The sequence below is a fragment of the Cariama cristata genome, unplaced genomic scaffold, assembly GCF_000690535.1.
Source record: "Cariama cristata isolate BGI_N322 unplaced genomic scaffold, ASM69053v1 scaffold29029, whole genome shotgun sequence".
Classification (NCBI taxonomy): Eukaryota; Metazoa; Chordata; class Aves; order Cariamiformes; family Cariamidae; genus Cariama; species Cariama cristata.
Window position 1 is genome coordinate 1 of NW_009636824.1, and position 16959 is coordinate 16959.

At 49.5% G+C, this 16959-nt stretch overlaps 1 protein-coding gene across 1 annotated transcript; it reads left to right on the forward strand.

The window, feature by feature from the left end:
- The first annotated feature begins 7454 nt into the window (after positions 1-7454).
- On the forward strand, positions 7455-16410 carry LOC104167735 (rab GDP dissociation inhibitor beta). Its single transcript, XM_009708072.1, has 10 exons — positions 7455-7557; positions 8451-8550; positions 10114-10248; positions 11650-11848; positions 12221-12352; positions 12916-13015; positions 14015-14186; positions 14882-15026; positions 15299-15353; positions 15429-16410. Exons 1-10 carry the CDS (start codon positions 7471-7473, stop codon positions 15582-15584), a joined length of 1281 nt encoding a protein of 426 aa, XP_009706374.1. The 5' UTR covers positions 7455-7470; the 3' UTR covers positions 15585-16410.
- The last annotated feature ends 549 nt before the right edge of the window (positions 16411-16959 follow it).

The window sequence follows — 16959 nt, forward strand, 5'->3', positions numbered from 1 at the left end:
TTTCTTGCCTGCTTTTTAATTTTTTTTATTTATTATTATTTTATCTTTCCTTTTATCCCCACCCGAGGTGGCTGCAGGTCCATCCAGCCGTGCCCTCCCCGGAGCCAAGCCTGGCTTAGGGCGGAGGCAGACCTGGTTATCCCCCCCCCCTCCACCCCATCCCTGCTCCGCCTTTGCAGCCTTCGGCTCTCCATCCAGCCCTGACTGCAGCAGGAGGGGGATGGGGAGGCGGGCGAGCCCTGCACGTCTGTCAAATTTGTCTGATTTCCCCCCCTCAAAAGAAAAAAAAAAAAAAAAAATCCTTTCCTGCATTGTCGCTTCATCTTGGTCATCCTTGAGGAAAGCTGACAGCTGATGGCACTTGGGGGTGCGGCAGAGGGAGGGGGATGAGCCATGGTGGGGCTTTGTCCTATTGTGGAGGATGCAGCCCGCGCTGCAGGCTGCTGAGGGTGTAGGGGGGCGAAAAATGGCAGTGCCGCTTCCCGTGAGGTTTGCTGGTGGGGATTTCTTCTGGTTCCTGCCTTCCTTTGAACCGGGGAGATGCCTTGGGCCACCGCTAGCTTATCCGCTGTGGGTTTAGTAGGGGCTGAAGAGTGGATTGCAGGTTACAAATAAGAGGTATTGTTTGAAGAAGGGGGGGAGAAAATCCAATATGGTGGAGAGGAGGTTTTCCTCGCTGTTAAATAGCCTTTCCTGCTTTTGTTCCCTCCTGTTAATGGGGAGAGGTGGTTAGACAAAGAGATACCTTTGGGGTTGGCCGTGAGGGATTTCCCCCCCTTCCCCTGTTGATGGTAATTGTAAATAGAAATACATGCGCTTCCTACTGTGGCTTTGGTGCTGCGATTGATGGGGCTGACACAGTGGTTGTCACTGTTTAAGGTGACATGAAGGTATCATGTCTACTGACGTAGGACTGGGCCACGGCCGCTTAGAGCAGTTCTGGTTTATCGTCCCCCTGTTTTGAGCATGGGAATAATTGTACGAAAACCAGGATGTGGCACAAAGAAAATGTGCAAAGTGTGGGAGCGCCTTCCCAGCTGCTGCCCTAGGGAAAACCCAACTTTCCTGGTTGCTTTCATTCCTTTCTCTAAAGGCTCTTCCTTTGAGGTAGCAGAAATGACTTCGGAGGCAAAAGCTTCTTCCCTTTGATAGGGAAAGCTGCAGTCTGTCCTAAAACCTGTCCCTGGCTCACCAAAGCAGGGAAACGGACTTTTGGGGAGGTGAAATATAATGAGCTTCTAGTGAAGGGGCCTCCAATAGATCTGAGCTCCATTAAAATGTTAATTTATGCTTTAGAGTGAGCTGTGGTATCAAGTTGGTAAGCGCCGTGCTTAATCTCAAACTGACAAATGCCAGTGTAAATTTGACAAAAGGCCTCTTGTGAAATCAGTTTTAAGACAAGCTAATGCTAATGATCAGCAGTTGAGTTGAAAGGAATAAATTACGGACGTATATTAAGGTGTGCTGACCAAACTCCAGAGCCTGAGAGCATGCAGGAGCGCTTATTTTGCTTCTGATGCGCAGGCTTTACCTCTGAAATACCAATTAGAACAGGACGGACTTCATCTCGACTTCAGCAGCTCGTGCGGAAAAGCACGTGAATGGAATCCAGAGGTCCTGGTGCAGCCAGGACGTTCCTGATCCTAAAGTGCACGATGTTGGCTCAACCGTTGTGGCCGGTGAGTAGGGTTGGAGCGGAGCCTGGTTCGGGTTGGGCTACGAGACTTTCTGCGGTTGGATGAGGCATCATACTGGAAGCTTGCTCCTCCAACGTTGGTCTGGTACCAGTGCTGGCAGAGTGAGGCAGAGTTGGGCTTCCTGCAGAAAAGGAACTGGAGAACGCGCTGCATAAACATGTTCAGTTGTTTCTTTCCTTTTGCAAAGAGCCTTGAACTGTCATGAAACTTCTGATGGTGTTTTCAACCACCCTTTCCTTAAAAGCTGGCCCTTGCAGAAATGGACTATACTGCTGGAGTCCCGTCAAGCTACTCTTGTTGCTCAGGGCGTTTGTGTCTTCTCTCTGGAAAGCCTGACTTGCATCTCAAGTACTGATCTTGATGCTTCCTGAACAAAATGAGATTAAATAGGGTTCCTGTTTGCTAGATACTCAAGGGCTCTGCCTCTCTGCCAGGCTACCTGTTGGGCTGTGCCCATCTTGCGTCTTGTCCCATCAGAGTTACAGGTTGACTTGTCCCAACGTCCATCGCTAGGACTAGCGCAAGGCCCATAAAATAGCTGTAATCCAGACCATCTGGGAGAGGCAGCGAGCGGCTGCTGATCTGGAGGATTTTTTTCTTTCCCTTTCCCAAGTGAAAGTTCAGTTGTTTAAAGAGAAAAAATAAATAGTCAGAGCTGTTTGTAAAAGAGCCGTAAATACAGCCGTTGCTGTGGTCGTTCTGGTTGGGTCTGCAGGGCCACCGCTACATAAGCGCACAAGAGTGCATGCGTAAATTCCACTTTTGATGGATCTGAAAGTGCAACATGAATATTTCAGGTGCTAATCTCTTCTTCAACCAGTAATGAAGAGCTCAGACAGCTTTAGGACTGGGATTACTGGCACTTAAAATATTTTAACTTTTTCCCTTACGTATGCAAATCGGAGACCCTGTTGCAGTGCCAAGCTTGTAAAGATACGTCTTAGTGGTATGGGGGAAAAAAATAATCTCAGAGCATCTTTAATCTGGAGTTACTGCCGATAGGACAGCCTCAAACTTCCACGAGGTGTAAGTAACTCCATGGCGCTCAGACTAGAGCTCTGTCTTCCTCCCGATCCCTCTGTGCGTTGAGCGGTGGTGAAGCGTCAAGCCGTGCGTGCTAACTACAGGGCAGGTTTTTACAAAGTGCTGGTGGCGATGGGTCTGGCTGACCTAGCACGAGAGCTGGCAGGTCTTCCAGCCACCGTATCCTGGAGGTGCTGGTGGGAATGACTTCTCCAAGTTGCTTGAGTCTTAAGAGCTTTTAAGATCCTTGGTTTAGGCTCCCTAGGTGTGTCGTGCATTGCAGATTAGGCAGCATCTTTCTCCAAACCTGCTGCACAAACTTGTTTTTAATCTGGTGCGGTAATCGGCAGGCTGGAGAACACCTAGTGTTTTTATTTTCAGACTTGTCTTTTCACTTCACCTTAATGTACACCTCTCTGGTCTGGAAACGGCTCAGTACTTGCTCACTGGGATGTTCGGGAGTGGGATGTTGTGCCCTCTGACAGGCGTTCGTTATCTGCTTTCTGTGTTCCAGACGACGTGCGTTATTTGCCATGAATGTTGGGCATAATTAAACTATCCTGTTTAGCCCCAGTAGATGAACACCATGTTCTTGCTGGGTTTTCACTCGTTGCAGGCACCAGTGTGTTGAACTAAGCTTCTTACCTGCCAGCTGCCTCACCGCGTTAAAGCTATATAAATCCATTGCAAAGATACAGATTCACTTTCTATAGGAGCAGAGTAGCCCAACTCTTTGGTTTAAGAGACATTTAATCGTATAGGCACAGCCCGCGTTGTTTAAAGAGCCTAAATAAAGAACATCAGAGTGACTGCGAGGACCAAGTGGAGTGTCGTGGTCCCTTGCATCGCCTCCTGGTAGGTGAGGCGATTGCTCAAGCGCAGTGTGTAATTGCTTTTGCGGTTTGTATGGCTAAGCAGAGCTTTGAGCCTTGCTCGTTGGAGTCCGGCGTGGTAGATGTAGCCAACATACAGTAGAGGTGGAATAGCCTGGGCGATGCTAACGAGCTGTGTGTAGCTTCTTGCTCACCGTGGCACGGCCCCGTCTTTCTAAGAAAGAGCTCTTACTGTGGCAGAACCCCCTCTCGAAAATGAAGGGATATCACTAAATGTTTTGCGCAGAATCCTCCCCTCAGCGCTGTTAGATGGGCTGACACTGCCTCGAGTGTCCATTGGTCTGTCTGAGCCTTTCTGAACTGCTGCCCTACTTGGAGAAAATCCATGTAAACCTACTTGCTTCCCTCAATTCCTGAAGGCTTCTGTGCGCAGAAGGTCTACTGTGACCAGTTGGAGCAAGCGAGGGAAGAGCTGGTGGTCTTAAGCAAGCACGGAAACACCAATACCTCCGAGTTACCCCTTGTTCCTATGGTTTTTTTTTTTCAAGGATGTGTATTGGATGTGCTGTCTCTATGTTTCTGATGTGTGTTCCTCTCTGGTTCTGTGCTCTCCGGCCATTTGAAGCGGCCGAGCAGTGCTGCAGACGACATCGATCGCTGTAAGACTTGCTCTGTCGTTCATTTGGCAACACAGTGCGAGCTCTCGGAGCCGGGAGCCCGTCGTAACCTGAACTGGCCGAAGCAGTGGATTATAGTAGCACGGCGTGACTGTAATTTGCACGAAGATTGTGTTCGACCCCAGCTGGATACCTGGAGCTTTCCTTGCTGTGTCTTGGTGCCCTTTCTGCTCTCAGCAGCTGCTCAGTTTTACCTGTTTGCATGGTCTTGGCGTTTATAATACGGTCAGAAAGCCACAGATTTGAACTCTGACACTTCCCTTCTTTTATTTGCAGTCTAAACTGTTTCCAGCCCTTCCCTTATCGGTACAGGCTGTTTGTTTTCCTTGCTCCCTGACCCAAACGACATAATGACATATCAAGCGGTTCCTAGATGCAGACTAGCGCACCAGTGGATGGGTATAGCCAGCGATCAGCCAGTGCAGCCGTCAAAAGGAATTGCTGAGCTGGGAGGATAAATCTATTGTGCGTCTCATGTGTTTTATGACCGTGCCGCTGCATCATCGGCTGCGAAGGGAAGCGACAGTGAAAGGCCTGCGTGGGATTTCAACGGTTCAGGGCTCTGCAGGAGCCTTGGTGATGCAATGAACGTTGTTAAATGAGCCTTGGATAAAATAGTATCGTAATACCTCCACCTTGATCCCCATATCCGTGTTTAATGGGTATGAAAGAAGATTGAAAACGTGCTTAAGACCTCTTGTATCTTCTGCTGGTACCTAAATTCGCTCCAGGGGGATGCTGGCACTTTGGGCAGGCGACCTGCTGAAGAGATACGCGCTCACTGGGAAGCGATGGGTGCGCTCTTCGGAGAAGATAGAGCAAGAAACGCTTTGAAGTTTCCCTAAATGGAGGAAGGAAATCAGCTGACATCTGGACCGAAGACTGTAGCTTCTGCAGCTTTTACTGTAACTTCATTCCTCTGTTTGATACTTATTTTGTTTTGAAATCCTGGTTGGCTTCCTCGTGGCTCAGCTCCAGCACGGACGCTTGCAGTCCTGTACCACCATCTGGCAGAGCTGGTGAGCCAGGGTTTTGGAAGATGTTCCAAGGGGGATAAAACCACAGGGTAGAGCAAAAAGTCAAACCAGAGCCCTCGCGTAGAACTCTGTGAATTCAGTTTAGCGGAGGAGATCACGCTGGCTGGCAGTGGTGCAGTTCGTGTGGTAGTCCCACGTTGCAGGTCGTAAATCATTAACGTTTTAGCTGACACCATAAAAGCCACATGTACTTTCACTTGTGCAGTTCCTCAGCGTTGTAGGGCTTACGGTACTCTCGAGTAGTGTCTTAACGCAGGGTTTGGTGTCGCTGTGTCTGCTGTAAGGGTCTGTGTTTGCTTCAGCCTCTCTGGAAAAAGAGGAGGGTCCTTGTAGGACGTGAGGGATCTGGAGTCCGTGGAGGATGGTATGGTGCTGGAAGGAACAGGTGATGGGTCACAAAAGACATTTTGTGGGAAACTGTGGCTAACTTTGGTCACGATCCACGTGGTGACCGTGAAGCCTTATGGTACCACATTTGAAATCACCGACGACTTCAGGGATTAAACTCGAAGCGTCCCATTCTTGCCGTGCACTGGGCATGCAGCTCCAGCTTTGCTCTTTGGGGCCTTGGCTGAATTGCTGTGCCATCCTGGTGGGGAACAGGCTGGCTAGCCTTGCTTTGCTCTCCCAGCAGAGAGGATTTGCCGGTTGCCACCTGGAAGCCCAAGATAGAACCGCAAGTCCTCACGCCAGCAATCCCTGCCAACCATCCACACACCTGCAGATGTTGAGACACCTCAGAACAAAAGAAGCCCTCCTGAAAGCTGCCTTTACCTTGGGTTGGTTTTTGGCTGGTGAAGTTGAAGGTGATTTTTAAAAGCTTCCTTCACACCGAGGATTTACTGGAGTTAGGATTTGCGAGTCATGTAAACGATATACAGTGGGAGACTTTTTGCGTGATAACTGTGGTTTGGCGGAGTGCGCTAACCGATACCCGTATTGGCCAGCGTTGCCATAACATAGTTTGAAATAAGCCTCCTACACACCACGGCAGGGGGGAAGTGACACACAAGGAGAGTCTTGAGTGCTCCGTAGGGCGAGATGCATTTGGAGTAAACACCAAGGATCTCACGGAGATGTGGGTCTCTGCCAGGAGGGCCAAGCTGCCAGTTCTCTTGAATGAACGGCTCCTCTGCTCCTGGGCAAGCAGGGGTGCAGCGGTGGCATCTATCAGCAACTGGATGTGGGGTTTTACGGGCTGAATGAACGATAACGTGAGATGTGGCCGGGACCTACAAATCAGCTAATGTTGATGGTAAATGAGAGCTCAATTGCAGATGTAATTCTGCCCTTGGAGAGAGTTGAGGCAGAGCAAGAAAGATCAGTAAAACCTCCACGATAAGCGGTCCTAAGCATGCAAGTGTTCAAGTTTCTGTTAAGCTCTTTGGCTTGTGAATGCTGGAGCCGGTGACCGGGTTAGTTGCAAAGTTGTGTTTTAATGGGGATTTAGGTGTGCAAGTCCTTAGCTGGTTCTGCAAGCTACAACTTGTGTCCCTCTGTGGTTAGCCTCAGCCTCTTGGTCTTGCATTCAGACGTAGCAGCTGATCTGCCGCTCAAAGTAATCTCGGTGGTTTTAATCTCAGCGGGTACGTAGCAAGGATAGCAAAGGGCCGAGATGATAAAGTTCCTAAATGGCTTGCTTAATTCTTTGTTACTTCTACCCTCTAAGAGTAGCTGTCAGCTCTCTCGCGTGTCCCAGCGTGGCAAATGCCAACGGTTGAGGTTTTGAGGAGACTAACTGAAGTCTGGGTAAGATTTCATGCTCCTGCTGTCACCCATAAATAAGAGTGCTGCCTCTCTATGGACATCCTTAAATTGATAGCTGATGGCTTAGGGGTATAGATTTTCCTAATCTGGCCCAAATGCACGAACTTCCTCAGGGGAGCCCTGATAGGTGGTGGTTGTGTAGTTCAAACATCTTGGCTGGCTTGCCCAGAGCAGACTGCAATCCTAATAAGGGGTTAATCTGTCTCAAACAGAGGTCTTTCAGCATGTATGTCTTAATTCTGGAGTGAGGCAACTGGCGCATTTGTTTGCGAAGGACCGTGCAGGTACCTTCAAATCCAGGCATGCAGCAGGCTGTCTGAACATGCTCTTTCCGAGAGCATCGTTAGAAAAAATGGAAGGAGGCTGAAATGCAACTAACATGTTCCTTGCATCCTTCCGTTTGTTCTCTCCGTAGGAATGCATCCTCTCTGGGATCATGTCAGTGAACGGAAAGAAAGTCCTTCACATGGATCGTAACTCTTACTATGGAGGGGAAAGCGCATCCATTACACCCCTGGAGGATGTAAGTACAGAGGCTGACACCCGCCTATTGTGTCCTCCCCAGGCACATAAAGGCGGCTTTATTTCGAGCTATCCTAGGGGTGGGTTCGAAGTAATTACTGTTACGGGTTTCCTTTTGAGTAAGAATGTTTTATGGCACTTCCACACCAGATAATAGTGGGGGAGAAACCAGCATCTATGTTTATACTTGGTAGATAGCACTTGTTTTCTGTAGTTCCCAGCTGAGGTTCAAGCGCGCAGCACTCGAGCGATCATTCAGAGGTAGAATGCCCAACAGCTAGATGTTAAAACTCTTCGGCCAAATTGTTACTGCCGCGCTTGCCGGCAAACGTTGGCCTAAGAAGTGCTGCGTGCTCTTTGTGCCTTGGTCTTACGCTTGGTCCTTGGTCAGCGAGGACTTCCAGCTGGATAGGCGCCATCTCGTTTGGTTACTGCTTGCACCCTGTGATTGTGTACCCCTAAAGTTGTTAATGTGGCTGGTTGATTAATGTCAGGAAATCACTGCGGCTTAACTCGGTTAAATATTTATATTGGGACTATGATGTAAGCATATGGAGGAGCCTGCCCTCTACTGAAGTAAGCGTTTTGATCAGATTATCTTTAGCTGTGTTAAATGGTATTTCGGTTCATAAATTCCCAAGCCTTAAGCCTTGGAGGAAGAAAGACTGGACGAGCAGAATAATGCTGCCTGAGTCTTACTGTAACAATTTACTGGTTGTGCATTGTGTATTGCATCAAAAGTCAAACTGGAGCTAAAACGCTGGTCAGAAGCTTGCTGTGAAGCGCTTGTGTTCAGCTGGGGAGGTGTGGGGGTGGAAAGTGTGTACATGTGTAGGAGAAATTATACCCACAGATACTTCCTCTGCTATAATAAGTTCTGTATTCTTTCCGAAGCTCTACAAAAGGTTTAATCTACCAGGAACTCCACCAGAATCTATGGGGCGAGGAAGAGACTGGAACGTGGACCTAATTCCAAAATTCCTTATGGCTAATGGTAAGCAACACAGAGCTCCCAAATCTGCCTCGTAAGCTTAGCCTGGGTTAGTGTTCAGTGCTGTAATCGAATAAACAGCCCTTCAGCTATCTCTTCGTGAACTTATTGAAGCATTAATCAAAGAGCTGTGGACAGATCACTTGAGCTGATCTGCACGCGCTTATGCCAGAAGCACCACAGCTTCTGCTCTGTGACTCGTTGTGGCTGCGGACCTTTCAGACTCGGAAGATGGCTCCAGCTTGGAGTGCGCAGCAGTGGCATGTCTGGAAGGTTTGAACGTCTGTTTTCCAGCATCCCCTCTTACCGTGTTTGCATTTCGAGCCAGAGTTAGAGCCGTGAATTTGTGTGTTGTTATTCTTGCATGGCTTAGGAAGAAACGGTTGATTCCATGGTGACTGTTAATTCCCTTTGTTCCTATTTTATGGCTCGCGGACTCTGTCTTCCCTTACTGATGCTACAAATCCTCACTCTTTCTTCTATGTGTTCCAGTACTGGGACAGGTCTTCTAGACCAGATCCACTATGGGGGAAGCGGTTATCAATGCAAGCAAGTGCAGGGGCAACTCCCTTTGCCAAATACCAGCCACTTGCTACTGGGATCTCTTGTCCCTGAAGCACGAGGGGATAGAGGTATAGTGTAGTGCCAGCCTTCCTCAAGGTTAGTGCAGCAGAAGACTTGATAGATTCTGGTCAAGGTTTGGTTACTCTAGTCTCAGCTTACTTAGAATCATAGAATCGCTATGGTTGGAAGAGACCTCAAAGATCACCCAGTCCAACCGTCTACCCAACGCCACCATGCCCACTGAACCATGTCTCACAGCGCCACATCTAAACGTTTTTTGAACACCTCCAGGGATGGTGGCTCCACCACCTCCCTAAGGAGCCCGTTCCAATGCCTAACGACTCTGACAGTGAAGAAATCCTTCCTAATACCCAACCCGAACCTCCCCTGGCGCAACTTGAGGCTGTTTCCTCTTGTCCTATCGCTGTACTTGCAGCTTGCACAGGCATTGTGGTGCATTTCTAAGGGACAGCATCCCTCTGGGGATGTGGTGGTGGGTGGGGACAGGGAAGTGGGCATATATTGCCACTAGCCGCTTGCAAGCCAGCGGCTGATTTGTGATAAGTTGACTGGACAATTAATACGCAGGTCGTGCTAGATCTGAAGAGTGAGGATGAGGAGCTGCTGTGGTGCAAAGATGTGACCTTGTTTGTCACGTTGAGTGTGAATGAACTACAAGGAGCAAAGAGCACAGCAGTATACTGCAGCGGATTAACGTGCTGCAGGATGGGTTTTACTCAGAGGACTGATGGAAACAGCAGGAGTCACAAGGAAGCCGTTAACTGTCTGTAAGAAAGCCTTAAGACTGCCTCATAGGGCACTAGTGAGTATCTGCCACACCCTGTATGTTACACAAAGGTGTAAGAGCTGTGTGGGTTGAACGTGGTGCTGCCGTTAAAGGGTTTGCTGTGTGGGAAGAACTGTCTGCCTTGTGAGAAGCACTGTCCTCTTGGCTTCTGGCTACAGACCAGCTGGTTCATTTGTGCCAAACCTCCTTTCCAGGTCAGTTGGTAAAGATGCTGCTCTACACAGAAGTTACTCGCTACTTAGACTTCAAGGTGATCGAGGGGAGCTTCGTCTACAAGGGAGGAAAGATCTACAAAGTTCCTTCCACTGAGGCAGAAGCCTTGGCATCCAGTGAGTAGCTGCACCTTACTTTGCTTCCTCCTGAGGCTGCTGTCTCTAAACAAAGACAAGACAGGTCTCCGCAACCCACATCTCGGGATATTCCGTGCTCATGTAGGAAAGAAATCTTGACGCTCCTCATGTGGTGCTGTGCGTAGACTCCATCTCGGTAACAGGCTGTGCTTAGCGTAGGGTTCTTCTGCATCTCATTTGACTTCAAACACCACTTGCAGTGTGAGTCTTGGGCTTCCTGAGTTACTGTTTTCTTGGAGTTTTCAAATGGAGCCGGTCAAGCTGCCTGTTCTAAGGCTGACCTGGTGAGAATTTGGCAGTATTTTACTTCCTCAAGAGGTTACGTTTGGGGCTTATGCTCCCAGCTCTGCCATAAATATTTAATGTTGGGTCCTTGTTGGATGGAATTTGTCTGCGTGAAAAATGTTGTCGCATTCGTCGGCAGGCAAATTGGAATGACTAATTCCAACATGTGGCACCTAGCTCAAATCTTAATTGTTGTCTACTTAAATTTCACTCTTCAGATAAAACTACTGATCGTTCATAATGGTGTAGTGAAATACATTAGGAGCTAGCGGAGGGCAGTCCATTAGCTTCAGATGTGGCATGTATTTAGTAACATCCCTGAAAAGCCTCGTGATAAAGTGACTCTTGCAAATAAGGCTCCCAGTATGTGGCTTGCCTGTATGTTGGAGCCTTCCTCATGGCCGATATTCCTGTTTGTTGTGGAGTAATCAGTTGTTCCTTCAATTTGGCCACGCTGCTGTCTCCTAAGTGGTGTCCAAGAGACTCATACTGGCAGAGGTAGGAGGTGCTCTCTCTGCCTTCATGTTTCAGCAAGTCCAGTCTTGCTTCTCCAATTTGTAGAGAATTAAAAGCGCGTAAATGGTGCCTTGTCCAATCTTGCGTTTGAGGTTTTAACCCTTGCAGCACTCGCCTAGTTCCTTGGCGAGGCTGCAGGAGAGCGCAGCACCGCTTGCTTTGATGGAGCTTTGATCGCCACGCTTTGATGATGCTAAATCTGGTAGATACCAAACACAGGTTTCTGCTTATGGAACCTCAGGTCGGGCTTTACGCTGGACGAAGCAGAAACTGCTCTCCAGGCTTTCCCCCAGCTGAAGGTAGTGTAGAAGCCTGGCCTCCAGCCACGCCTTGAGAAAAGTTGGGTGTAGCACCTCTTGAGGTCTGGTACACCAGGACGGCTGCCTGTGTGGACTGACACGGCAGATGTTGGTGTCTTCTGCTTGAAGAGAGGGCCTTGGTTAGCCCTCAAGGCCAAACTCCACGTTACCGAGTGATGCTTGAAACGCTCGGCAGTTCTTACCCGCTTCTGATACTCTGTGGCAACGGAAAAGCTATGTGAGTAGCTATGTGAGTTCTGACAGAATACCTTGGTTTTAGGCTTAATGGGCTTGTTTGAGAAACGCCGGTTCAGGAAATTCCTAGTGTACGTTGCCAACTTTGATGAGAACGACCCCCGAACTTTCGAAGGCGTTGATCCCAAGAAGACCACCATGCGTGACGTGTATAAGAAGTTTGACCTGGGGCAAGACGTTATAGACTTCACGGGCCATGCCCTCGCGCTCTACAGGACTGACGAGTAAGTGTGGGCTCCCCCAGATCAGCTGGGGTGCCAGGCGCTTACAGCACAGGCTTTGTGAGTCGGGGGTAGGGTGTCTGGCAAAGGGCGTCTGCCCTGGGTGCTGCGTGAATCTTAAAATACTGGGCCCTCTGCTGATGGGATATTTAAACGTTGTGGGTTCCTGGGGTTAATGAAGCATCTGCTTCCTGAATAAAACCCCTTGGGACACTAAGCGCTTCTAAAGGGAACTTCCAGGGAAATACTTGCCAGGAGCAGCTGGAGGGTGGGGAAGGAAACTTCCCAGGAAGTAAATGTTTTGGCCTCTTGAGTGTATTCTGCTCTAAGTCTTGGTTTGGGAAACGTTGCAAATCATGTAACTGCTCTCTCCAGCTATCTAGATCAACCATGCCAAGAAACAATCAACAGGATTAAGCTCTACAGCGAGTCGCTGGCTAGATATGGTAAAAGCCCGTACCTCTACCCCCTCTATGGCCTTGGAGAGCTGCCCCAGGGATTTGCAAGGTAAGAACTTGGTTTTGGACTCCAGTGTTTTCTCAACCCTGCTGTGGCACCTGGTGGGGGATCAGATGCGTGGAGTCAGTGCTCAAGCTTCCAGAACGTGATGCTGCATAAAAATACTGCGGTTGTTAATGGTTCTCTCGCTGTCTTAATCAAGAAGTGATTCTTCCATGTGAGATATTGCTTCTTTCTGGGCTTTTTTACCACGATTCCTGTTAGCAGTGGTAGTTCTGGGTTTGCTGAGAGATGCTGTTTGCAGCAGCTCGTCTATCCAAGAAGTGGGCTTTGCCTACGTGGCGTAGCCTGCAGCTCTTGCGCTGTAGGACTGTTTGGGTTGCACCGAGCAGATTCTTTCTAGCTGGTAGTAGTTGCACCTATAGCTTTCTCCAGATACCAGCTGATGCCTTGCAGAAAGACTAGCAGACAGCATCCGCTGCTTAGATGTTGAAGCAGGGTATTTGGAAGAGGTTTAAGTCTTACGTGGGGTTTGTGCAAGTGGAACAGAAGCAAGGGGGTCGGAAGGGCTGGAAAGAACCAAAGACGCTGAAGCGGCTTTACTCCTGCAGGCTAAGCGCTATCTATGGAGGCACCTACATGCTGAACAAGCCCATTGAAGAGATCGTGATAGAAAACGGCAAAGTGGTTGGTGTGAAGTCTGAAGGGGAGGTACGGTACCTTCCAATTCTTTCCTTACTCCCCCCACCCCACATCTTGCATCTCAGAATTCAGGCTATCGGTCATCGATCTGAACAAATGTGGTAGAAAAAACCCTTCTCAAAGCCCTGGGACCAAAACCGCTTGGCTGGGGCTGGTTTTTCCCTGTGCCAACTCGCTTAACACCCATTGATGCTTTTATGGCGAGGAGTACGGTCCGGTAGTCCTACTCCAGGAGTTGGAATGAAGTCTCCATGGGTGGGCAAGGTTGTCTTCTGACTAAATCAGGCCGGCTAAACTGGAAAGGAGCTGTTGCTTGTGTCTGTCACCTGGGTATGGAACCAGCTCTGCCCTTGACATTGAGTATCAGCTGCTCAGACAGCTGGCGCGGAGCCTTTCTGCAGCCTCTTCTCAACTTGGCGATATAAAACGAGCGAGAGTGCTGCGAGCTGCTTGGAAGCTCCGAAGGCGCTCCCAGCTGGAGCGCGTGCCTCGTAGGACAGTTTAACTCTTGCTGGTAGAGCGACGTGGCCCTTCTGGGTAGGGGCTGACGTGTCCTGGCTAGCAGCGGAGGTGATAACCCATGCTACGGACTGCTGTGCCCAAGTGCAGGCGGCCTGGAGGCTTCAAAGTGGTCAAATATTAAACTCTTACTGTAAAAATGAGTTCTAATGTGAACTGGTCAATTCTTAGCTGTTTGACTCGGCCCCGACCGCAGCAGGTTATGGTCCTAGGCTGGAAGGACTGGACACTGTAGTAGTTAAGAGCTTCACTGTGTAGTGAATGACAAGGGGAAGATGTGATTGATCGTGCAGCTCTATGTAGTCTTTTACGAGTAACGCACTGAGATTTGGATTGCCCAAGTTGAAGCACGCTGCTGGCAGTGAAACAAGAACCTGATGGAGGAACAGCCGCCTCCAGACGCTCTTGGTTTTCCTCAAAATCAGCCAGTTCCATGCCTCTGGCTGGCTGTCCGCGCAGCCGCCGCTCAACGTCTGTCTGTCTTTACAGGTCGCTCGCTGCAAACAGCTCATCTGCGACCCCAGCTACGTCTCGGACCGCGTAACGAAGGTCGGCCAAGTGATTCGGGTAATCTGCATCTTGAGCCACCCGATCAAGAATACAAACGATGCCAACTCGTGCCAGATCATCATTCCACAGAATCAGGTCAACCGAAAATCAGGTGTGTGGAGAGTGGGCACTGCTGGGGCGTGCACAGGTCTCATCGTATTTGGGTTGAGGCAGAGTGGGCGTTAAACAACTTCGCACCAAACACGTGCTCCGATGGTCCGGTGAGATGTCAATCAAACAGGAAAATGCGCTTCCTGCGGCAGATTTCATATCCTTGTCCAGAAATCCTTTCGGCCCCAGCGAGGCTGTGCTTTAGTTTAGAGCAGCAGCAGGGGAGGCGGGAGAAGCCGGGGTGCCTGTGGTCAGAAAGCCGTTTGAGGAACCCACGGAAGAAAGTGCCCCAGCCCAGGAGAAGTGGGTGAGGAGCACGGGGTTGCTCTGGGAGGGGGGCGAGGGCTGCGTGTGGGAGGGGAATTGCTTCCTTTGCCCTTGAAGAGAGGGGTGGGCTGGCTGCTGGGGGCCCTGCTGGCTTTCAGGAGCTGTCAGACTGAACTTTGGAGATCTCATGGGGCTGCTTGTGTCCAGGCTCCTCGGCCAGGAGACTGAGAGCACGTAGGGCTGCAGGGCAAGGATGGAACTCATTCACGCGTGGTCTTAAACAAGACAAGGAGGTACGAAGCATCAGGGGAGCAGGAAGAGGCGCCCGAGCGTACAAGCTAGAGGTGGCTTTTGGGACGAGGCAGGCTTGACCCAGGCTGTTGGCTTGCCAGGCGCGTACTGACCTGCAGGTGTGATGCGTTTCCCCAGATATCTATGTCTGCATGATCTCCTCCGCACACAACGTGGCGGCGCAGGGCAAGTACATCGCCATTGCCAGCACCACGGTGGAAACCGCGGACCCAGAGAAGGAAATCAAGCCGGCCTTGGACCTCTTGGAACCCATTGAGCAGAAGTAAGCTCTCGAGGAGCCCTCTCTCCCCCTTCTCACCTCTGCGCTGTGAGCGCTCGGGCCCGAGGCATGAAGGCAGAGGGGATCTGAAGGCCATTTGGCTGCAAAGAGGTGTTGAAACCCTGAATTTCCTCTGCACCTTGACTGCTTATGTCCTGGGCAGAACGATGCCCCTGAATTCAGCCATTCTTACAGCCATACTGATGCTCAGCCATGCTCTAAAACCATTCTGAAGCGCCTTTTTTGTTTCATTTTGGTTTTTCCCCTCCTTCCAGGTTCGTTAGCATCAGTGACCTGTTCGCACCGACCGACTTGGGAACCGAGAGCCAGGTTAGTGAGCGCCGAGCTTGCGTTTGAGGGGGTGAGGCGAGAGGCTCGACGCTAACCTGCCGCTTCTCTTTCTAGATCTTCATTTCTCGCACCTACGATGCCACCACTCACTTTGAGACGACGTGCGATGACATCAAAGATATTTATAAGAGGATGATGGGATCAGAGTTTGACTTTGAAGAGATGAAACGCAAGAAAAACGATATCTATGGGGAGGAGGAGCAGCAGTAATGAGAGTCTCTAATTAGGAGAAGTTTAAATCGGCTAATATGAATATATAAGGAACTTAATGAACACTGTACGAAATTCAATATTGTAAGGCCTGCTTTTGTAATCCCATCTCTGAGAGATTGAAGAGTACTGCACTGGTAATGTTCCCCTTTTGGATATCATGTGTTAATTATTTCATTCTAGTAGGGCTGCTGTCCAGAATCTGGCAAATTACTGACTGATTTAACGACTAACCTCGTAAGCGAAAGGCAGACTGAACTTTTTTTTTTTTTTTGCAGACGTAGACGTTGGTGCAGATTTGAAATAACTCATTGACAGCTGTGTCTTACCTTGTATTTTTAATCATTTGTAAACATCCTTCACAATTATGTGCTTCTGGTGAGCTAGTAGATGTGACGGTTGTCACTCAAACCTGATATCAAGGAAAATAGAAACTGAGCACTCCATTATTGTGGACAGCATCCCTAAAGTCTCTCCCATCAATCTAACTCTGTGGCAAGTTGTATTATGGACAAAGCCCACATCTATTGTAGCAGCAAATGTTGGCTTAGTTCTGGGCACAGAACTTAACCTCCACTTAAGCTTCTAAAACTGTTTACATCGGTTGGGACACAGCTGTGCCTACAGCTCCTTTGTGTTTTAATCTTAATAAAATTGAGAGAACAAATTACAGAGCAGGCAAGATGTGGGAGTATTTTTCTGTACCCTGGTGGCTTCTCGGATGGACCAAACGGCACTGCGGTATCGATATGACAGAGCCTGTCCTCCTGTCTCCTGAAGGCTCCAAATGATTTCTGTACTGCGAAGTAAAGCCAAATTCTGGAAACCAGTCCTGTGCTCTGGTCTGATTCACTTCAGTTGTACGAGCAGCATCTCCTTCCTGAGATCCCCTGGATCTCTGCCCGCCAGGATTGACATGCGAGTGCTGCAGAGCATTTCCTCCTAGAAAAGGGGGGGGGCTCGGATTTTCCTTGGTTGGGCTTCCCAGGCCCTGCTGCTCCAGCTGCGCTCAGGGCTGCTTTTGGCAGGGGAGAAGGTGCCGCAGCACAAGGCCTGGTGCTGTGTCTCAAGCTGTCGGTACGCGCAAGCGTGCTGCTCCCTGCAGCCCCCCCCCGTAGTGCCTACATCCAGAAGTAGCACTTGCTTGAAGCGGTAATAAATAATTCTTCCTCTTAGGGCTCCTCTACAGGGCATCGAGATCGCTCTAAGAGATGCTCCTCTTTAGAGTGAGCCATAGTCATCCTCCGGCTCAGATCGTGCAGCCTGAAGCGATCCTGCTGTTGGGCGGCGGGTGTACGGCGAGGCGCAGGTCTTGTGTTTGTTTATACACGGCAATGCCAAGTGCCAGGAGAAAATGAAATGAGAAAAGGCCTTG

Excerpts from the sequence above, each read along its gene's own strand:
- LOC104167735 (XM_009708072.1), top strand. The coding sequence starts at position 7,471 with ATGTCAGTGAACGGAAAGAAAGTCCTTCACATGGATCGTAACTCTTAC. Across the intron at positions 8,551-10,113 it reads AAAATTCCTTATGGCTAATG|GTCAGTTGGTAAAGATGCTG; the intron begins GTAAGCAACACA and ends CCTCCTTTCCAG. Across the intron at positions 12,353-12,915 it reads CTGCCCCAGGGATTTGCAAG|GCTAAGCGCTATCTATGGAG; the intron begins GTAAGAACTTGG and ends TTACTCCTGCAG.